Here is a 23,885-nt window from a genome sequence, read left to right as displayed (position 1 = left end):
AACAACGCATTTACTAAGCAAAGGATTAAGCTCGGAAATAATAGCTGGTCATGGAGCATCACAAAAAAAAAATTGAATTTAAAATTAATAATTAACGCATTCGAAGGGAATAATAGCAAGAGCTTATTCATTAACAGATATTCAAAACTCAAAAGAGCGTAAAACACCATTTGGATGCTCATTATTCAGCCGCCATTATGGCGTTCAGTTGATATTTAAGTACCACCTAAACAGAATAATAGTCTAAGTAAGCCTTAAAAAGAAAGGAACAAAAATAAAAAAAAATGCAAACAACAACCTAGTGCGTGTTTAATTTAGCGTTGCAAACAAACATGATCGTGTACAAGAAGTTAGATGATAAAGTAAACATAGTCTTACGGCTTAAAGTATATGCTCCCATGACGCAGCAATTTAAAAGGTAGCATTTATTGCTTCAGAAACAAAAGTCCGCGTTTACGTTACGTGTCAACCGAAGGCTGTGCCTCCCGCGTAATTTTCTTCACAGGAATGGATAGGGAATCTTCCAAGACACAACCTCATATATGCTCTGCTCTCCTTCAATGATGTTTTCACCACCTTCCCCTTCCCAACGTCTCAAATACTTCCATCATAATAAACAAACAACCACACCCTAAAACAAGCAAAGAAAAACTCAAATAATAATAATAGTAAAAAACAGAAGGCAAAACAATATTTCAAAATCTTTTTTTATTGATAAATATTAATTTTTTTAGTTGGAGAATTTAACTCATATTTTTCTTCTTTTACCTTTAAATTAATCTTATAACTTTAATATTCTAAATTCCCTCACTTCTTCTTCCTCGCACCACACGACGACGCTAGACCCTCCCCCATTCTTTTTTTTCCCTTTAATTCCCCTGACGCCATTCCGCGAAATTTCGCTCTTATATCCCACGACCTCGTTTCCAATCTTTTTTCTTAATTGATTCTGATTCTGATTTCTTTCTCTTTTTCTCTCTCCCTATATAAAAGACATTCGCAGTCTTTTTTACATTAAAAGAATAATCATTTTTGCACTGCCACGTGAGTGCCGTGTGGCGAAAGAGTAAACAAAACCGTTACTCCCTGCCGATGGCGATCTCCGATGTGCCTGCAGCCGCTGGCACGACCGCCACTACCACCAGCGACTCAGATCTCCGACAGCCTTCTCTGCGGCGCAGGTCCTCCGCCGGAGTCCTCTTCGACGCTGCCAGAGATTCCGGCTCCGACAATTCCCTGACCGGCAAAATCACCGACGACGACAACATCAAAGATCACAAGCCGAATAATCACGCAGCCTCCGACGACAATGTGGGCGCCGCCGCCAATGACGCTGGGCAGGAGCACCGACAACCGGTCGCCGATTTCAAATACGCTTACCGTCCCTCCGTTCCCGCGCACCGCAGAATCAAGGAGAGCCCCCTTAGCTCCGACAACATCTTCAGACAGGTACATCTCTCTCGCTGGTTCACGATTCCAATCGTGCATGGCACGTCGAATTGACGAAAATGTAAAATTGTAGATGTAGCTCGTCGAATTGCACTGGCGACCTAAACAGCTTTCATGATTTTGTAGTAATAATAATAACAGTAGTTACAAATATGCAGTGAACTATACTCTGTTTTGAAAATATAATTCAAGTTATAAGAGAAATTGTAACGTGCGTGTGTATAAATGATAGTATTTTTTATTTTTATTGGCAAATGTTAGTTTGTTAAAATTTTAGTTTTGTTAGTAGAGTTGATCGAACTCCCCACCTTTCCTTTCCTCTCTTTCATTCTCCCTTAAGCATCCAACTCACCTTTCCTCTCTTTCCCAACCTACTCTTTATTGGTATGTGAGGTGCATGCTTAGTTGTTTTGTTTGTTTGTTTATCTTTTGGCCTCATCTATAGTTCTTTCTATTTTTTATTTTTACTAATAATTGTCATTGTTAATCAATGAATTACAGAGTCATGCAGGACTGTTCAATCTCTGCATAGTAGTGCTTGTTGCCGTGAACAGCAGACTTATCATTGAGAATTTAATGAAGGTTTGCCCCTCTTCCCTCTATTTTTCATGTCTATCCTGCAAAATTTGGATTTCCAACTTGTATGCATGCATTTATCTGTGTGCAGCTGTTTTAACTTTTTTGTCATCGGTGTGCATTTATGTTTTGCAGTATGGTTGGTTGATCAAGTATGGCTTTTGGTTTAGTTCAAAATCATTGAGAGATTGGCCTCTCTTCATGTGCTGGTATGTTTGATGAATCCCCTGAAGAGTATACTATGCTTTGTGTATCCATTTTGAGGATTAAATCTTAAATTGTCATTTGACATTCTGGAACGATATCTATGCTTCGTTTTCAGTCTTAGTCTTGCCATATTTCCACTTGCTGCCTTTGTTGTGGAAAGGTTGGCACAACAAAAGTGTATTTCTGAACCAGTAAGTGGTCTGACCAAGTAAGCTTTTATTATATTTTATGAGAAAAAAAATGTTGTGACCACTGACCACCTCAGTTCCTTGATTTTTTTACAGTGACAATTGTTTCAGAATATTACATGAGATATTGTTAATCACATAAATTTCAATAGTTACATACATGTGAATGTTGAATTGAATATTGCAGGTTGTTGTTCTACTTCATCTAATAATATCAACTGTTGAACTGTGCTATCCGGTTTTAGTAATACTCAGGTCAGTGTAGTCTTCAAAATTTATTGCAGGGTTTCAATTTACTTTTTTTTTTTATTTTTTTACATTTGTTAGTACACAATAATATATACAAATTTTGGAAGTATTTGCTAATATAATTCGAACTTAACTTGATAAAGGTGTTATAACCATGGAATAATGGCCATTATCTAGGAAGGAATTTTAATAATTTTTTTGGCATTATTTGAGAAGAGATTTAATGCCCTTTGATGAACCTCATTTCAATGTTTGGTTTATACTATGCTGAAGTTAGATTATCTTGATAATTGTTATCATTATAAACACAAAAGGTTATGCCAAGGAAAAATTGAAAACAATTTTTGTTGCTTCTTCAAATGTACTAATGTGATAAATATCATTAGAAACACAAAAGGTTATGTCAAGGAAAAATTGAAAACAACTTTGTTGCTTCTTCAAATGTACTAATATGATCAAAGAAGAAGCCTAGTCTGTCGAAACTACATAAGGAGTCATTTGCTGTCAGATGCATTTGACTGACATCCATGTAACATTTGCAATCCCTTAATAATTATATGATCAAAGTAAATCCCTATGTTTCCATCAACAGAAAAGGTTACCACATCTTTGGCATTCTTTTTAGAAATTGATTTCCTTGTAAGGGATACAGTAAAGATGTCTGCTTGTTGGTTATAATAGGTAACTGTTCATTTCATTGATATCAATAGCAAAGATAACTTATGAATCTGGTACTTTTCTGTGCAGGTGTGATTCTGCTTTTGTATCTGGTGTCACGTTGATGCTATTAACTTGCATTGTGTGGTTAAAATTGGTGTCATATGCACATACAAACTATGATATGAGAGCACTTACTGTTTCGAATGAAAAGGTAGTGGTTAGTTTTCATGAAAAATAATATATTTAATAAGAGCTTATGCTGTACATTTTATGTGATGGTTAGTTTTTGAGAATGATGAATGACCAAACTGTAGTTGTAGTTTGTGTTCTAAAACTAAATCATATGCAAAATACAGTTTTGTTTTATCATTATTAGAATAACATCTATCCCACTCCCCTCTCCAATCCTTCCTTCGTGCTCCATGCTGATATTCTGCTATAATCTGTTCAGATTAGTGAAAGATAAACATTCTGTTTTTCCCCTTATTCAATAATGATTCCCTGTGTTATAGGGAGAAACATTACCCAATACTTTGATTATGGAGTATCCGTACACTGTGACCTTCAGGAGTTTGGCATACTTCATGGTTGCTCCTACATTATGCTATCAGGTAGTGGAACTTTTTAAGTGAGTTGCTTACTTACTTTCTGTTTGCAAAATTATTTTGATTTGTTGTTGTAGCATTTTTGGATTCAAATCTCTTACTGGCCTTTGTGTACATTTATTTTTCTGATTGAAGCCCATAAGGCATTGTTTTATGAACTTTTTCCACCTATGTCGTTGGTGTGAAATGCATTTGAGGTTTTAAGTTAGAGCTCCAGTCAGAATCCATCACACACACACACACACACACAATTGTACAGCTAGGAATGAAATCCCCATCCTACAAGAATACTGATCTGTAATCATTCAATCTGTGGGATTTGTCCAAATGACTAACTCTTTATTTTCTTCAATAGATGTTATATCTTTCGGAGAATCTCTTCATTTTTTTATCTTAAATTTCCTTTCATCTCCAGATGTTGCCCCTTTAACTTCATTCTTTTCTGATACTATAATCTCTCTCTCTCTCTCTCTCTCTCTCTCTCTCTCTCGATAGACAGGAGCAAATTTTCAGTACTCCTATAGTGCCTACTTTGATCGTTATTACTCTTATTTTGACACTTTTTTTTAATCTCAAAATAAGTTTTAAAATAGGGAAAAAAATAATCATACATGCCAAGTGTAATGCTTTTAAAGGAAGCAGTAAATATTCCTAGAGCACAGGAAATTTTTTCTTAGACAGCTCAACACTTTGCAATACCAAGCACTGCATAATGAAATTTGTAGCAGAACCACCAAAGTTCCCTATCATGCTTCACTGCTACCTTCCATTCATACTAAATTCCCAACAACAAACCTTCCCATTGTAATGAGCTAGTTTCTATCTCATTCTTTTTTAGTTACATCTTCCTCAATCCACTAATTTTGGAGGGGTAAAATGAAACTTGCTGATCTGGTTGCATTTTACAATGGTGGTCGTTTCTCATTTTACCCTGGTGCTACGGATCTTTTAGGAACCTGCTATAACACCACTCAGTGACATAAAAATATAAATGGTGTACATTTGTGGAACTTCACGATACTGGTTGGCTTTGGCACTATGTTGCATGGATACAGGTACAGTACCGGGTATGAGTACAGTACCAGTACCGGGTACAGGATACAAGATTTTTCAAAAATCTAGGATACAGATTCGTTAATATATATTTCAAAATAATATGTATGTATATAAAAAATAGAATTTAATAGGTATGACTAAATCTTCAAGTGGTTAAAAAAACACAAATAAGCATAATTTATAATATAAAAGAGATTAAATTGTTTAATTTGATATCACATTTTAATAGTATTATGATACCATATTTTAACAATTTCAATCTTATCATTTTATCATCAATAGTCACAATAAAAAATGTCTCTATAGCTGGTTTGTTAAGAGAAAGAGTAGTAACTTGAATTTAAGAATGTCAACCTCTTTTATAACTCTTACTCTTTTTTAAGAGATGAAGATTTGTATGCATAAAGAACTAGATGTTAATGTCTCTTTGGATAAAGCATATTTATTTTCGTAGAATGGCTAAAAAAATATGTGTTTCAATTTGTTTTGTAACATACAAACTTAGGTGTGTGCTTTGATAGGTACTAAAAAGTACCCATATGTACCCAAGTGAAATACCCCATTCGTTTTTTGAAAAATAATTTTTGGTACGTACCTGGTACATACTCACGAGTACCTAACAAGTACCGGGTACAGGTACGGGTACATACTCAGTATGTGTATGGCACGATTTTAGAAGTACTCATGCTTCAGAGCTTTGTCAGCTTCAGTTGTTTTTGGTGTTCGCTTTTTAGTAAGAAATCAGCTCTTTGATATTAATTCATCACTTAACCCATAGGGAAAGAGCTGGAAAAGATTTTGCCAGATTTTGTTTTAGAAGTATTTTCTGCTGTTCACTTGTTTTTGCACTTGCCAAAATGCATTTGTGTGTTAACTTTGTTCTAGTAGAAAATTCTGAAATTTTTACTCACATGTATTTTACACTTAAATGTCCTATGTGATGAATTACTGTTATAGACAAGCTATCCTCGCACACCTTCAGTTCGAAAGGGTTGGGTGTTTCGTCAACTTGTCAAGCTGATAATATTTACAGGAGTTATGGGATTTATAATAGAACAAGTAAGCACTATCCGTTAACAAATTTGGGGTTCATCTCTACCCTTTTCCCCTTTAATTTCTATTCATGAATTCTGCTATATTCTGATTTATAACATAATTCTGTTCATAATTGCAGTATATGAATCCTATTGTACAAAACTCAACTCATCCTTTGAAGGGAAACCTTCTATATGCCATTGAGAGAATTCTGAAGCTTTCTGTCCCAAATGTATATGTGTGGCTCTGCATGTTCTACTGCTTTTTCCACCTTTGGTGTGTATTTCCTCTCTCTCTCTCTGTGTGTGCTTGTCTCTCTCTTTTTGAAAAAATATTTGCATGAAATTGCTGTTTCACACCATAAATTGAAGAATTGTAGCTCTCAGTTGTTATTGTGTTTATTGCCGTGAATGTTTATTGTCAGCAGGGAGATTTTTCACCATAAGAATGATTAAACTGTCATTAAAGATTACATCTTTATCATTTTTCAGTCCCTCTCAATGCCAAGATAGCATTGGAAAACTGATAGTATTACCAGAGGGGGAGAGAGCAAAAATAAGTAATTAAGTAAATTCGGCAATGAATGTCAAACAGTGCTTCCAAGCAATGGCAAGCAAACATAATTAATGGCTTGGAAGAAGTGAAAAGAGTGTCAAACAAAAAGAAGTGTGGAACCTAAGCATGAATAACCCTCAAAGTAAAGGAAAAAGGATAGAAAGCTGAATCCATACAGACTAAAATAGGGTCAATTGAACAAATAACGACCATTATATTGCATGTAGTGTGGGAACAGCAATCAAACAGTAGCAAACACATCAAATAGAGACAAACCATAATGATGATGTGGTTGCCTGAAAACTGAAGAAAAATGCCAAACATTCTTTCACACATTGATGATGGTCACTGAGAAAGAAACATGGCAGAACATCAGTGCTTAGAAGGTTAAAATAGATTGTTTATTGCCATAATTTAATCAGTGCACAGTAGGAGAAAACATTGTCATCAGTTCTTTTTATGGAAATCAGCACCAAAATAATGACAGAAAATGGAGAATGGTTCTGACCCCAATTATAAGGTTTAGGTAGAGAAAGAGGAAAAGGAATACTAAACATATTTGGATAAATACTCAATTTAGTCCTTGAATTTGCAAAGCGCTGACACTAGGATCCCTGAATTTTGAAAAAAATAAAATTTTGTCCCTTAATTTGTAAAAAGTGTGACAAATCCGTCCTACCATTTATTTTTTCCGTTAATGTAAACGGCAAAGTCTACGGGGTATCATTGGACCGTTTTGACAATGAGAAATTTGTTAAGTATGTTGCTGACTCGAATGGACTAAATTGTCATCTACAATTTCGATAGACCAATATGTCAGCTTGGACAAATTTCCATTTATTTTCTCTTTCTTTCTCAGATCCCTTTTTGTTTTTCCTCTCCTCTCCCTCTTCCTCACTTCCCTCTCCTTCTGTGCTTCTATGTCAAGGACCACAATGTCGCCGCCGCTATAGTGGTGCTGCAGACATGGTGCGATGGTTCAAGGAGCGACATCGACCTTATGAAGGAGGTAGTGTACACATGGTGGAAGGGGAAAATAGAAAGACAGAAGAGGAAGTTAAACAAAAAGCGCCGTTGCCGGAAATCACTTTCGTTGGCGGCCAACGACGACACTTATGTTGCTTTGAATAACAGCCATGTCGAAGCAGCATTGGGCAAGAGCATGGCAGTTCCCAGTGGCTCGAATCGGTTAAGGGACTTATGGGATTAAGTATGAGTGCCCTTGTTACTCCCTTTTCCTTTTGTTTTGTGTTATGGTGGTTTCTCTTTGGTTAGTTTAGGTGTGGCATTTGGGTTGTTAGAAACCACTGAAATGAAAATGTAATACTAGATTCAGGGTGTATCTGTTCATGGTGGACTAATTTGGCATTTAGTTGTTAAATTCAGGGATTTAAATGACATTAAGTAATATTATTCAGGGGCTGATTTGTCAGTTTTTTTTTATAAAAATGAGACACTGAAAATGGTTCTTGATGATAAGGAATCCAATTGTCAAAGGGTTTGTCTCTCACTCACTCAGAGAAGGCAGGAACACCAAAAGGCACACATGGTGGGCATTGGTGAGAATGGGTAACAAATGTTGACCCCTTTCAATATTATACAAGTTGTAAAAAGTGAAACAAAATTTTCTGACAAATTAGTCCTTCAAATTTTCATATGGCAATTTAGTCCATCCGAGTCAGCAACACACACAACAAAATTTTCATTGTCAAATACATCCAACAATGCCACGTAGACTTGGCCGTTTCGTTTAACAAAGATTTGACGGCAAGGTGGATTTATCGCACTTTTTTCAAATTGAGGGACAAAATTTTATTTTTTCATAATTCAAGGACCCAAGTGTCAGTGCCTTAAAAATTCAAGGACTAAATTGGGTATTTACTCAAATATATTTGGATTATATTGATGTGGTAAAAATGATGTGTTACAGGATACTAATCCATTGGTTCTCTTTATACAAATGATTAGGTCAAATACTAGTGCAATACTACTAGTACAAGCCCAAGCCTGATAATACCATACGTGATACGACTACTAACCCTGATAAATTAAGGTGTAAAAAATAAGGAAACATAATAAAATTAGGAAACAATGTCTACTATTGTTTCCTCTATTAAGCATTAAGTAACTAATTGATTCCATAATATACTCTAAAGATAAAAAGATATTCTGAAATCTTCTAAGATACACAAAAGATATTCGAAGACATTTTGTACATATTTGAACTGATAGAATATCATAAAAGAGAAAGAGAGAGAGTAAAGTCTATTTCTCATATATTGATCTTATCTGAAATAATGAATACAATGCTCTTATATAGAGTAGCAACAAACTATTGCATAACAACGTAACAAACTAATAGAATCCAGCTGGCATAACTCACTTACTAACTATTTACCCTATTCACTCTATTATTCCCCCTTAGAAACTGAGGGTGCATCAAGCAGATTGAGTTTGTTGATCACACGCAGTTTGTCATGCAGAGGGAGAAATTTCACTGCTGAGAGAGGCTTAGTTAGTAAGTCTGCCCATTGATCTTGGGCTGGAACATGCTTCACAATGAGATTCTTGGAGAGCACTTTTTCCCTCACAAAGAATATATCCAATTCCATGTGCTTGGTCCTATTATGCAGCACAGGGTTATGAGCAAGGGTAACGGTACTGAGGTTGTCACAGAGAATTGTGGGAGTGAGAAGTCTGCATTTAAGTTCTTGAAGGAGAGACTGCACCCATAGAATTTCTGCAGCAAGTTGAGCCATACTTCTGTACTCAGCCTCAGCACTTGACCTGGCAACCAACCGTTGTTTCTTAGACCACCAAGATATCAAGTTTGGACCAAGAAACACACATGCTCCTGAGGTGGACCTTTTGTCATCAGGGTCTGATGCCCAGTCAGCATCACAGAACCCAAGCAAAGACAAAGGCTGGTGAGGTGAGGCAGGCTGAATTAGCAAGCCATGATGCAGAGTGCCACTAAGGTACCTCAATATCCTTTTAACTGCCTTCCAATGCTCTTCCAAGGGATTAGATAAAAATTGGCAAACCTTATTGACAGAAAATGAGATTTCAGGTCTGGTGAGAGTGGCATATTGAAGAGCCCCCACAACAGATCTGAACTGAGTGGGATCTGAAACAGCCGGCGAACCAATTTTAGACAATTTGCTTGTGGACACCATAGGAGTAGGCATGCCATTAGCATTGAGCATGTTAATTTTAGCAAGTAAATCTGTCAGATATTTGGCTTGAGAGAGAAGGAGGGAGCCATTAGGCAAGTGTGTTACCTCTATGCCAAGAAAATAATCCAACTTACCCAACTGTTTGAGGGAAAAATCAGTATTCGGATTCTTGATTAAAGCAGTAATAAAGGATGCAGAATTGCCAGTTATGATGATATCATCAACATATACGAGCACCATTATAGTTAAGCTTGCAGTGTGAAGGAGAAATAGACTAGGGTCACATTTGCTAGCAAGAAAACCATGATGCAGAAGGGATCCTTTAAGTTTATCAAACCAGGCTCTAGGGGCCTGCTTTAGTCCATAAATTGCTTTGTTCAACTTACATACAAGTGTCTTGTCAGCAGCTTCAAACCCAGGAGGCTGCAGCATAAAAACTTCCTCCTCAAGGGTGCCATTTAAGAAGGCATTGTTCACATCAATCTGCTGTATAGGCCACTTGTGAGTAACAGCAAGAGTAAGGACAGTTCTGACAGTAACAGGCTTCACCACAGGAGAAAATGTCTCTGTAAAATCAGTGCCAGCTTGCTGATGGAAGCCTTTAGCTACCAGCCTGGCCTTATATTTGTTAATGGAGCCATTGGGGTTCTCCTTCACCCTAAAAACCCACTTGCAGCCAATTGGCTTCCTAGAAACAAATGGCGACACCAAGGTCCAAGTCTGATTCTTTAACAATGCATGATACTCATCTTTCATGGCCTGAAACCAATGGGGAGAAGACAAGGCCTGACCAACTGAAGTAGGTTCCATATGAGTGAGTAAAAGAGTGGGATGAATTTTAGGCTTGGTAATGCCACTCTTGGCTCGAGTTTGCATGGGATGAGTGTTATGAGGATGGATAGAGGGTTGTTGGGGGGTTGGTACAGGGCTGAGAGGAGAACTGGTGGCTGGAATAGAGGATGGAGAAATGGTGCTGGCCTCTGCAATATCAGATGTGATAGGGGTGAGAGAAGAGGGAGTGATGGGAGAGTGTAAAGAAGAATTTTCAGAAGCAGGGGAAGCATCATTGGAAGGTGTTATAATAGGAGAATTGGCAGTGTTAATAGGAGCAGACATAGGGCTGCTAAGAGAAACAGAGGTAATGGGTGTAGCAGGAACAGAACTGACTTGTAAGAGGAATAGCAGATACAGGAACTGCTGGTATAGACCAGGCAGAAGAAGTATGAGGAGATGATGTGGATGTAGCAGAAGAAGAGGGGAATAAGATGGAGTAGGGAAATCTGGTTTCATTAAAAAGAACATCCCTAGAGATGTAAATACGGCCAGTAGCTGCAAGGCATTTATAACCCTTATGAATGGTAGAATAACCAAGGAATATGCACTCTTGGGATCTATAGTCCAATTTATGAGCATTATAGGGACGAAGGAAGGGAAAACAAGCACAACCAAGGACTCTAAGATGAGAATAGTCAGGTATTTTGTGAAGTAGCTTGAAATAAGGGGACTGGTTGGCAAGAGACATACTAGGCATCCTATTAATTAGGTAAGCAGCTGTGACAAAAGCATGATCCCACATTTTGAGAGGTAAGTTAGAGTGAGCTAATAAAGCTAGGCCTGTTTCAACAATATGACGATGCTTTCGTTCAACTATGCCATTTTGGTGGTGGGTGTGGGGACATGTAAACCTATGAGTAATGCCAAGGTTATTGAGATACCTGGTGAAAGGCCTAAATTCACCTCCTCCATCACTTTGAACAACTTTAATTTTACAGTTGAATTGAAGTTCAACCATTGTTTTGAATTGGACAAATTGAGTAAGTGTGTCAGATTTAAGTCTCAAAGGGAAGACCCAAACAAATCTGGAACAGGCATCTATACAAGTCAAGAAGTAGGTATAACCTCCTAAAGATTGGATAGGAGCTGGTCCCCATAAGTCACAAACTACTAACTCAAAAGGTTGAGCATACACAATAGTGGATAAAGAGGTAGGCAGTCTGTGAGATTTGCCTAAACAGCAGGCAGTACAAAATTCAGCTAGAGACTTGGGGGGTATAGGAATATTGCAAGTTTTTAGCACTTCTGCAAGAGCTTGGTAATGAGGATGGCCTAACCTTGTATGCCACAAAGCATATTTGCTGGTAGGTATAATATTAGGAACAATAGAATGTTGTGGAGATTGAGAATTATTAAATGTAGTAGCATGAACAAGAGGTGAATTAACACAGGAAACATTGCTTGTATTCATTGAAACAGAAGGAGTACAATCAGTAATACAATCACTTTGAGCATTAGAATGAAGTAAAGTATTACATGATGTACTAGGATTACAATTGTTTGAACCTAAGGCTACACTAGAATTGAGGCTAGAGAGAGACTTGAACTTGGACACTTGAGACGAGGGACTCTGAAACTTGTAAAGACCATCAGCTTCTACAACTCCACGAAGAAGCACCTCAGAAGAATCCTGAGATTTAACAAGACAAAAGGAAGGATGAAATTCAAAGAAAACCTGATTGTCTTAGGCAAATTTACTAACACTAATGAGGTTCTTGGTGATGTGAGGTACAAGGAGTAAACTGTGTAGAGTGAGTGGTTTGTGAGGAAAGTTAGGGGAAGTAAAATTCATGGAACCTATAGAGTTGATAGACAAACCTTGGCCATTCCCCATGAACACTTGCTCAGAACCAGTCACAGAGTGAGCATCAGACACATTAGAAGAATCAGGTGTAACATGATGCGATGCACCTGAATCTGGATACCACCATTGGTTGCTGAAGGTTGGATCAGAACTGCCCATAAACGCTTGTGGTGGAGAAGGTCTGGGTGCAGCTGGTCTAGGTGAAGCATAGCCAAAAGAAGGTGCATACACCGGTCGAGCATTCATCAGAAATGGATTGAAGGGAGCACGTTAAGGTGAAAACGGTATAGAAGCGGATTGCGAATACCTGTAATAACAGATAGAGGCGTTATGACCACTTTTGTGACAAATCTGACATTGAGACTTACCAAAACGGCCACCTCCACGGCCAAAACGGCCACCTCCACGGCCAGAACGACCGCCTCTGAAGTTATAATTATTGTTTTCAGCATGAGCAGTAACATGACTAGTGCCAGTGGGAAACAACTCTGTAGCAGGAGACGACAGTTCCATCGGAGAAGACGAATCAGACGGCTGAGCCTGCGTTAAATTGACTGACACTGGTTCTGTGAGAATTGCTTTCCGATGCTTCTCCAATCTCGATTCGTGTGCAAGGAGACAGGATTCAAGTTCATCCAAAGAGCTAAGATCTTCCTTACTATTGACAGCAGCAACGATAGGATCATATTTCTCGGGAAGTGCATCAAGGACGATCTCAATTAGGTTACGAAGAGGAACGGGATCTCCAATTGAGATCAAGGATTCATTGATTTCGCGAACACGCTCCATGAACGACTCAATCGTGAGAGTACCTTTGGAGAGACGACGCAATTCTGAGCGAAGCTGACGTGCTTTCGTCGTGAGGAGCGTGGCGAAGTAACGATGCACTTCAGTCCAAACCTGCCACGCGTGCGTGCAGTCAACAAGCTTCGGGAGCAGCGAATCAGAGATCGTGGAGAGAAGCCACGTACAGATGAGAGCATCTTGTTGTTCCCAATCCAGATATGCATCGTTCACCTCACTGAGATTAGGATCGGAAGTAGAAGGGGAACGATGAGGAATCACCGGAACCGTGACGAAGCGTTGAAGCTTGTGGCCACGAACAACACCGTCAATTTTTTGTTTCCACTGCTTGAAATTTTTATCATCAAGCTTGATGGAGATAAGATGTGAGAGTTTGACATGAGAAGAAGGAAACGCGCCGTCGTTGCGAAACGGAGACGCCATAGATCAAGATCACTGGATCGGAAAAAGAGTAGCTCTAGATACCATGATAGAATATCATAAAAGAGAATGAGAGAGAGTAAAGTCTATTTCTCATATATTGATCTTATCTGAAATAATGAATACAATGCTCTTATATAGAGCAGCAACAAACTATTGCATAACAGCATAGCAAACTAATAGAATCCAGCTGGCATAACTCACTTACTAACTATTTACCTTATTCACTCTATTATGAACATTAAGAAATTGTAGGGCTTTACTATATCAAATAGTATGCATACTTTTGCTGTGAGATATCTTCTCATTCTGTGTGCTCTTAATTTCTTTTCCTTCTCATCATTATTAGAGTATGTACTTGTACAACTGTGAAAACAGTTTTGTAAAATGATTGTAAGGGCTGTTAGCTTTTGCTAACAGCACCCCTTTAGTGTTAAACAATAGATTATATGTTTGTAAGGGCTGTTAGCTTCGACTAACTGCACCTCACTAGGATTAGGGAGTCAGAGTCTATTAGTGTTAGTTTAGAGGGTAAGAGGTAAGAGGTCTATATATACCTCTGCTGTAACTAATTCTAACTAATTTTTCAGATCACAATAATAGCAGTTACACTTTTCTCTCATTTCTCTTCTCAGCTTATCAAATATGGTATCTAGAGTCAATTTTTTGTAATCATCGTCCCTTCGCAAGTTCCAGATCAGTGCTTTCATGGCTTCCACTCCTTCGAACCTCGTTTCTCAGTCGTTCCCAAACTCCATTGCCGAAAAACTTGATGACTCAAACTATCTTCACTGGCGTCAACATGTAGAACTAGTTATCAAATCTCACAAGTTGCAGTGTTTCGTTGTCAATCCCGCCACTCCACCTCGCTATCTCACAGAGGATGATCGAATTGCTGATCGCGTGAACCTTGATTATGAAGCTTGGGAGGTTCAAGATCAAGCGCTCCTTGTTTGGTTTCAATCTACACTTCATGAGTACTTTAGCCTCCATACGAAGTCTCGTGCTTGACAGCTTCGCACTGCAATGCGCACAATTACACTTGACTGCAAATCAATTGATGAGTACTAACACAAAATCAAAGGATATGTTGATAAACATGCTGGCGTTGGAGTTCCTGTTCGTCACAAGGAGTATGTTGATGCGCTTCTCGAAGGACTACTGTCAGATTACGTGCCAGTAATCTCTGTAATCGAGAGTAAGAAGCGCACTCCATCCATTGCAAAGATAGAAGCTTTACTCTATTGGTCATTAAACTTGTCTTACGCTCTACAACAAAGATGCACAGGTGATAAGCTCTACGTCCTTGAACTACACTCAAGGCTATTCGCAACAAAACTCGTATAAAACTGGTGATTCTCGAAGTTCATATGGCCGTGGCGGTGGTTTCGCTGACTGTGGTGCCAGACATGGTCGTGGTGGTGGTCGATTTGCTAACTTCTAGTGTCAAATTTGTCTTAAATATGGACACACTACCAATGTTTGCCATTTTAAGTCTGATATAAATTTTCAGCCCCATGAGTCCATGAGTCTCTCACTTCTCTGATCCTACCACATTCCCACCCATTCCTTACTCCACTAGTTCAGTCAGAGCCTCCAATACCTGGGTTAATCCCAATTCCAAAGTTGTTGTTCCAGGCCCCAACTAACCCAGTGCTATGCTCACAAATTCCTCCTCTCATGGGAATGGTCCTACTGGCTCTACTTGGATTCCAGACTTTGGAGCCAGTTTTCATGTGACTGGTGACTTACAGAACATTAAACAATTCACTCATTTTGATAGACCCGATCAGATTTTCATAGGCAATGGTGAAGGTTTAAGTATCTCTAATATTGGTTCCTCATCCTTTGTGTCCCCTGATGATGCTGGCATAACATTTAAACTTCACAAATTATTACATGTTCCTTCAATTTCGATAAATTTGTCAAGTGTGAGTCAATTTGTCAAAGATAGCTCTGTTTTCTTTGAATTTCATCCTCACTTATGTCTTGTGAAATCTCAGGAGACCAATAAGGTCCTCCTTCAAGAAGTTGTTGGTGCTAATGGACTTTACTCCTTTCATAATCTCAAGCTTCAAGCAAAATCTCGTCTGCTGTTGTCTACCTCAACCTCTGTTTCAAATACTAGCTTCCCTAGTTCAACTGCTATTGTTAATAATAATTCTAGTGTAGTTTCCAATTCTGTTGTTTCTTCTTCTAGTATTACTAATCTCTGACATGCTAGGTTAGGCCACCCTAATGGTCATGTAATGAAAATTGTCTTCACTCATTGTAACATTTCTCAATTAAATAAAAATTTCACAGGTTTCTGTTCTTCCTGCTGTATGGGCAAATCTTATAGATTACCATCTCACAATTTTGTTTCTGTTTAATCCCCTTTAGAGGTTATTTTCACAAATTTGTGGGTCATGTAATGAAAATTGTTTTCACTCATTGTAACATTTCTCCATCGATTAAAAATTTCACAGGTTTCTATTCTTCCTGCTGTATAGGCAAATCTCAGATTACTTGGTTCTCACAATTCTGTTTCTATTTACTCCCCTTTAGAGGTTATTTTCACAGATTTGTGGGGACCTTTTCATGTCACTTCATATGCTGGTTATAAATATCATGTCTCCTTTATTGATGCCTTCTCTAGGTACACCTGGATATTTCCTATAAAGTCCAAGCCTGAAAGTATTTCTATTTTTCAAGCTTTTAAGTCTATGGTTGAACTGCAGCTTAATAACAAAATCAAGAGCATTCAATCTGATTGGGGGGAGGGGTGAATACAGACTTTTTTCTACTCTTCTAGTCTCCTATGGTTTCTCTCATAGACTAATCTTCCCTCACACTCATCACCAAAATGGTGTGGTTGAAAGAAAACACAGACATATAGTTGACTCGGGCCTCACATTGTTGCATCATGCCTCTTTATCCTTGCAGTTTTGGGATTATGCCTTTACTACAACTGTCAATTTGATTAACAGGCTTCTCACTGCTTCCCTCAACTTTGTTGTCCCTTTTGTTACCTTGTTTAATAAGGATCTTGATTATTATTTTCTTAAAACCTTTGGCTTTGTCTGTTTTCCTTTACTGAGATCATACCATACACACAAACTGAATTTTCAATCTCAGGAATGCTTATTTTTGGGGTATTCCTCTTCCCACAAAGGTTACAAATGTTTGTCCTCATCTGGCAGAATTTACATTTCCAAAGATGTTTTGTTTAATGAATTAAGGTTTCCCTCTTCCTCTAAACCCATTAAAAATCTTGATTCCTATTTTAGTCTCAATCCCAACCTTTCTCCACCTTCTGCTACTTCTACCCCTCAATCCTCTCAAATGTCACCCTCTAATTCAGCCTCTATTCCTCTTGTTCCCCCTAGTTTTTCTCCTATACCAGCTCATTCCCCCATCACCTCTATGTTTGTGCCTCATCCATCCACTTCCTCTGAACCTACCTCTATTCAGCCTTAAGTTTCAGAGTCTACTACCCCTTGTGCATCCACTTCAGAGTCTGTTTCAGCACCTAGTTCTATACCCAGTGAATACACACCCTATGCAAACAAGGTCTAAATCTGGAATTCACAATCCTAGACTACATCCTTCTTTATTTCTTACCCATTTTGAACCTAAAATTGTGAAACAAGCTCCAGAAAATACAGATTGGCTTTGCAGCAAGAGTATGATGCCTTGTTGAAGAATAAAACTTGGGACTTAGTTCCCTTACCTCCTAATAGACAGGCCATTGGTTGTAAATGGGTTTTCAGGGTAAAGGAAAATGCTGATGGTTCCATTAGCAGGTTCAAAGCAAGATTGGTAGCCAAGGGATTTCATCAAATTCATGGTTTTGATTTTCATGAGACATTTTCTCTTGTGATCAAGCCAATCACTATTCGAATTGTTCTCACTCTTGCTCTGTCCCGTGGGTGGCAATTGTTTCAGCTTGATGTGAATAATGCTTTCCTAAATGGGTCTCTTGAAGAGTCTGTTTTTATGATACAACCTCTTGGTTTTGAAGTTGCAGATAGGTCTTTAGTCTGCAAGCTCAACAAAGCTCTCTATGGCTTGAAACAGGCCCCAAGGCAATGATTTGACAGGCTGAAATCTACACTGTTGCAGTTTGGTTTTGTTGGGAGCAAGAGTAATTCATTCCTATTTATCTATCGGCAACAAATGCATATAGTTTTCCTTCTAGTCTATGTGGATGATATAATCCTCACAAGTAGCTTAGCCTCTCTAATTCAGCAGCTCACAAACAAACTACACACTGCATTCTCTCTCAAGCAACTTGGTCATTTGGATTATTTCATGGATCTAGAGATCAAGTACCTATCCAATAATTCTATCCTGATGACTCAAAGCAAATACATTCGTGACTTCACAAAACTCACATGGCTGAGGCTCATTCTATTTCTTCTCCCATGGTCTCCAACTGCAAGTTATCTTGACATGGTGCTGATGTTTTTCATGATCCAACTCTATACAGATCTGTGATTGGTGCATTACAATATGCTACCCTTACTAGACCCAAAATCAGCTTTGCTGTCAATAAAGTTTGTCAATTTATGGCTGCCCCTCTAGACTCTCATTGGGCAGTGGTGAAAAGAATCTTAAGATATCTCAAGGGCACTTTGTTTCATGGCCTACTTCTATTACAAAGCCCTTGGTTATTCATGCATTCTGTGATACTGACTGGGCATCAGATGTGGATGATAGGCGCTCCAACTCAGGGGCTGCTAAATTTCTTGGTCCAAACTTAATATCTTGGTGGTCTCACAAACAAAAAGTTACTGCTAGGTCCAGTACTGAAACTGAATATCGCAGCATAGCTCAAACTTCCTCTGAGTTAACTTGGATTCATGCTCTACTAACAGAATTAAAAGCTCCATTCTCTACTCCTGTGATCTTTTGTGATAATCAGAGTGTTGTCTCTATTGCTCACAATCCTGCATTTCACAGTCGTACAACGCACATGGAAATTGATGTCTTCTTCATAAGAGGAAAGATTCAGGCCAAGCAGCTCTCTATTGTCCATATTCCAGCTTTGGATCAATGGGCTGATGTATTGACCAAGCCTCTTTCTGCATCAAGATTTGAAGTTCTCAGAGACAAACTCAATGTGAAGAGTGTTTCTTCTGAAAACTTGAGTTTGAGAGGGGGGGGGGGGGTATTAGAGTAGTTGTACAACTGTGAAAACAATTTTGTAAAATGATTGTAAGGGCTGTTAGCTTTTGCTAACAGCACCCCTCTAGTGTTAGACAGCAGATTATATGTTCGTAAGCTGTTAGCTTCGACTAACTGCACCTCACTAGGATTAGGGAGTCTGAGTCTGTTAGTGTTAGTTTAGAGGGTAAGAGGTCTATATATACCTTTGTTGTAACTAACTCTAACTAACTTTTCAGATCACAATAATAGCAGTTACACTTTTCTCTAGTTTTCTCTCATTTCTCTTCTCAGTTTATCGAATAATCATTAAGATTCTTATTTTATGAAAATAGTATAAATTCCGTGTTCTCTTGCTCAAGTGCTAACCTTTCAAGCTATGATCAATGTGTCTTATTTATAGTTATTAAAAGTAGTATTTTAAAAATTATTCATTTATTGACTTTTTTTATTAAAAAAAAAGTAATATCTGTAGTGGTTTATCCTTAGAGGCACTGTTGCAATGTAGGTTAAATATACTTGCAGAGCTTGTTCGATTTGGTGATCGTGAGTTCTATAAAGATTGGTGGAATGCCAAAACTGTTGAAGAGGTAGGCTCTGTCCTGGCATGTTCTTGGATTGTTTATTTAAAAGCACTTTCTTGAAGAGAACTTATGACTTGTGTTTGCTGAATGTATTTCTGCTGCTGATGCTGCCATCAGTATTGGAGGATGTGGAATATGGTATGTTTCCTTTTCAGATTTGCCTGTGTGAAATGATATACTTGCCCAGTTTTCAGATGAAATTCTTGTCAAAGTATATATATATGTGTGAGATTTTGATATAAATATGCCCATTAGGTATAGCCATGGTATTGTAAGGCTATTTTAACAAAAAAAAAAGAAATTAGGAAGAAAGATAACTTTCAGTATTTTCCAAGTATTCTGTCTTAAATATTCCGCCATTTACTTCATATATGGTTCTGAAACCATATGCCAGAACATATCAGCAATTGTTTATAACTTTCATTTGTAGTTCTAAACCATTAATATTCAACTGAAAGGATTTTTTTATAATGCAGCCTGTGCACAAATGGATGGTTCGCCACATATATTTTCCATGCTTAAGGCGTGGTATACCCAAGGTAAAAAGAAGCATCCTACCATATTGCAAGTGGACCCTAAAATGTAATTTTTAGGCAAAATTTAGGCGCAAATGAAGAGCATGTCTTCAAAACTTTCTGTTTTTAGAATATAGTTAGTCTATCATGATAAATAAGTATGTGTAAAAAACAATTTATAAATATGCTATTTAATTAATGTGAAAACAGAAATTAGGTGCAAATGAAGAGTATGTCTTATGTTGAATTGTAACTGTTGTTTTTCTCAATCCATCAGTATTGTAGCTTCTCAGTTTTGTGCTTTGGAAAGCATGAATGGATGTTAAGAACCTGTGAAACGGCAATCCAAACACACACTTAGTTGTTTGTGAAACATTTTCAACTGATATACTATATTCAAACTCAGCATTTTTTGTTTTGTCACTTCAGATATTGAATTTGGCATACCTAGTTACATGAATGATGAATTTGCATGTGGGTTGACAAGATTAAACAAGAATAGTAGAGGAGCTCACTTTATTTTTCTCATGTTCTATAATCTTGTTCTTTGTTATTTTGGGTCTTTGCTTTCAGCTTGCTTTTCTTAGTTCCTTTTGTATTTGTGATTGTGATTTTCATTGTATACAGGGTGCTGCTTCATTAATTGCATTCCTGGTTTCTGCTGTGTTTCATGAGGTGTGTCGTTCATCTCTCTTTCTACTTCCCCAACGAGTAATGATATTTAGACACTCACATATTGCAAACACCTATTTGACACCTTTGTTTTCTCTCAATCTCTTTCTTCATATCATCTATCATACTTATACTTTTCTATCTTCTCTCTTGAGGTATCAAATAGCACATGGGTTTCTATTTATCCTTATCCTTCCCGAATTGTCCTCTCCTTTTTGGTAGTTTGCTATAATGTGATTGAGTAAACAATAAAATTGAATTTAGATTATCTTAATTTTGAAAAACTAGTTTTAATAAAAAATTGGTTTGAAGCAAAATAATTTATGGCTAGATATCTCATATCTCTGTTGAAAAGTAATGGCATACTAAAAAAGGGTAATTAACTCTGTTCACCACATAAGCATCAATGTTTTACTTCTACTCAAACTTCCATTTGAACTAATTATGTAAATTTCATGGAAAATAATTGCCTAATTATCACAATTACGTAAATTCTAAAATTGTCTAATTACCATAATTTAAGTTATCTAACAATATCCAACAACTGCTTAATTGCCATAACTAAAGAACCACTTTGAGACACTAAGGCAGAAGAATCAATAGGTCTAGATAGAACATCCACAACAAAGGGGGTCCGGCCATTCGGGTGGCACACACAATAAAGTAGACCACATAGAATTCAAAGAAGGAACGATAGGAGGACCCAAAATTTGGTTAGAAGAATACTCCGCAAGTAACCCATATAAGGTCAAGGGCATGAAAATGGTCTTCTGGTGTTCATGCTCCTAGGCTAGGGTGGCTGTAGGGGACAAATGCTCTTTGAAGTCATATGAATAAGACTGTGAACTTTGCCTAAATATTCAGTCATAGGACCATCAAGGTGGTGAGGGGCAATGATATTCATGAGGAATTGACGAACCCCATTAAGGCGTTGAGTATCATTGGTGTAAAGAACCTGTGGTCTGTTCCCAAACTTCTTGACAAGTCTCTTGAGCACAAAATATATGCTTCAGAGTGGGGTTGAACGGTGGTTTTCAGGACACCACACAGCTGGGCATCAATCTTGTTCCAGAAAGAACGGTCAACACATGGGATAGAATCAACCTTCGTGGCGAGGTGATCAACATAGTCTTGACCCTTATGCCAAACCTTGATCCCATCCAACTTGTCAATAGAGAGTGGAACAGAGACATGGTGAAAATAGGAGGCTCAACCTTGAGAGGGGCAGAAGATGCCATGGGTTAATCCAGACTCCAGAAGAGAGATGTACAGCCTGTAACAGCAAGAAAAAAAGGAAAATAAAAAACCACAAGTTGGGGTAGAGCACAGCGCGAGCATGATTGCGTTTACGGCAACAGGAAAAGGCACAGAAGGCAGCAACACTACCCGGACACCAGATAGACATGGTTTCTGGAAAAGAAAATAGGCACCAATGAACAGTGACTCCCCCAGGAAGGCACGAAATAAGGTCTCGTTAGGCTCTAGAGAGAAAGCAGGAGACATGACTGAATCCATGTCAATGTACACAGCTGAGTGTATTAGTTTGGATAATAATAATTACAGAGAAAACGATTGCTAATTACCATAATTATGTGAATCCTAGGATTTCCTAATGAATATAATTAAAGATATCTAGCTTTTTTTATTTGGTACCCATAACATTTTTGTGGAGTTTCCATTAGATTTGCTTATGATTAATCTCGAAAACTGGTCATCTTTAATAGAATTTTCTCTCTCAATTATGTTTTTTCCATTCATACCAACAACTTGTTGATAAAGATATCTAATTATAGCCAACAATTGCCTAATTACCATAGTTAAATATATCTAAATAAATACTATCATGTTGGAATAATTGATTTTTTAAATCTCTGTGGAAAAAACTTAAACATCAATTAATTTGGACTAGAGGGAGTAAAATATATAGTGGAGCAACCCCTGTAAAGTGCTTAAATAGAGATGCCCTTATATGGTGTTCAGATACTCGGCAGACTATTATGTTTCTAGTTTCTACCAGTGTATTCATACTTATTATTGCCATTGTTTTTTTAGTTGAGTTGAGTCATTTGTTGTACAGCTTTTCATTTTTTCTTCATTTAGCAATTTTGCTCATAATTTCTCATTTAACTGCAGTTATGCATTGCCGTTCCTTGCCACATGTTCAAGTTGTGGGCTTTTATAGGAATTATGTTTCAGGTAAAGGCTTATTGCTATATTCTCTTTTTGTCCATTGAAATTATCTATTTTTAAGCTTCAATTATCAATTTATCATTCAAGTATAAAATTTGCACAAATTTTCGTAGAACAATAAACATCACTTTATATAAGAAACGAAAAGCTGGAGTGAGAGTTTAATTCATGTTATATGGCCAAGTGAAAGATGTTGTTCTCTAGACAAATTTGTGTTATCTTAAGCACAGTTGATAACTTAATTATGATATCTGTATTTTTAGTTCACTTGACATGATAATGACAAATGTCTTTTCCCTCCTCCATCTAGGTTCCTTTGGTCTTGATCACTAATTACCTCCAAAATAAATACAGAAACTCAATGGTATGCCTCTAAAGTGTCATATTTAAGAACTTTGGTCTATTAATGAGGTATCTTATAAACCTTCAAGTTGATTTATTCGTTTTTAATTGTTATTTTATGCATGCCAGGTTGGAAATATGATTTTTTGGTTCATATTTTGTATTCTTGGTCAACCAATGAGCGTACTATTGTACTACCATGACTTGATGAATAGAAAAGGAGAAGTTGACTAAGGTAGCATTACACTGTTCATGTGGATGAGCTTTTGCGTTTTCTGAGTAAAATCGATGTTGATATGTTGGCTTCTTTGTTTTGTATGGGGATCACCACCTGTTTTGATAGTGAGTCCTCTGGGTTGCATTTCCATGTTAATTGCCTAGTCTTTCGAGCTTAATTCATCTTGATGTATTTCTTTGACTTAGTTGCTTTGGCGCTTTTATCATGAAAGCAATTTTGGAAGCAAACTAACGAAATGTCAAACACTAACTGCTAAGGTAACACTAACTACTAAGTTGAGTGATATATAGCTGTAAATGCCAAAGTTGGTTTAACTGTATCTGGTTTCTGGAAGTTCAACCTATGAATCAGTTGGGGATCTAGGATTCTAAGTTAGGAGGGATAATTTATTTAAAAAATAAAATTTAATAATTTTTATCATGAAAGGAGGAAAAAATTAGGTGTAGAGGGTTCAAATATACAAAATTAGGAGGGACAAAATACAGGTATTTAAGATATTTTTATGTAACTTTTTAAAAGTGAGGGAATGCATGTGTACCCCCTAAAATAAGTGTCAATCTGCCATGAATGGTGATGGT

General features: G+C 37.4%; 1 protein-coding gene across 1 annotated transcript; it reads left to right on the top strand.

Annotated features, from left to right (window-relative positions):
- Window positions 1–1,092: 1,092 nt before the first annotated feature.
- Window positions 1,093–23,478, top strand: DGAT (acyl CoA:diacylglycerol acyltransferase). The gene is made up of 16 exons (NM_001255528.2): window positions 1,093–1,449; window positions 1,951–2,031; window positions 2,161–2,234; window positions 2,348–2,423; window positions 2,608–2,675; window positions 3,417–3,540; window positions 3,842–3,940; window positions 5,948–6,049; window positions 6,165–6,301; window positions 19,275–19,356; window positions 19,468–19,488; window positions 19,827–19,889; window positions 20,493–20,540; window positions 22,671–22,733; window positions 23,038–23,091; window positions 23,199–23,478. Exons 1-16 carry the CDS (start codon window positions 1,093–1,095, stop codon window positions 23,301–23,303), a joined length of 1,554 nt encoding a protein of 517 aa, NP_001242457.2. The 3' UTR covers window positions 23,304–23,478.
- Window positions 23,479–23,885: the final 407 nt, after the last annotated feature.

Source organism: Glycine max, chromosome 9, assembly GCF_000004515.6.
Source record: "Glycine max cultivar Williams 82 chromosome 9, Glycine_max_v4.0, whole genome shotgun sequence".
NCBI classification, from domain to species: Eukaryota; Viridiplantae; Streptophyta; class Magnoliopsida; order Fabales; family Fabaceae; genus Glycine; species Glycine max.
This window is presented reverse-complemented; position numbering and strand designations above follow the sequence as displayed.

Coding starts and splice junctions, on each gene's coding strand:
- DGAT (NM_001255528.2), top strand. CDS start 1,093: ATGGCGATCTCCGATGTGCCTGCAGCCGCTGGCACGACCGCCACTACC. Junction 2,424..2,607: donor AAAAGTGTATTTCTGAACCA/GTAAGTGGTCTG, acceptor TGAATATTGCAG/GTTGTTGTTCTACTTCATCT. Junction 2,676..3,416: donor CCGGTTTTAGTAATACTCAG/GTCAGTGTAGTC, acceptor TTTTCTGTGCAG/GTGTGATTCTGCTTTTGTAT.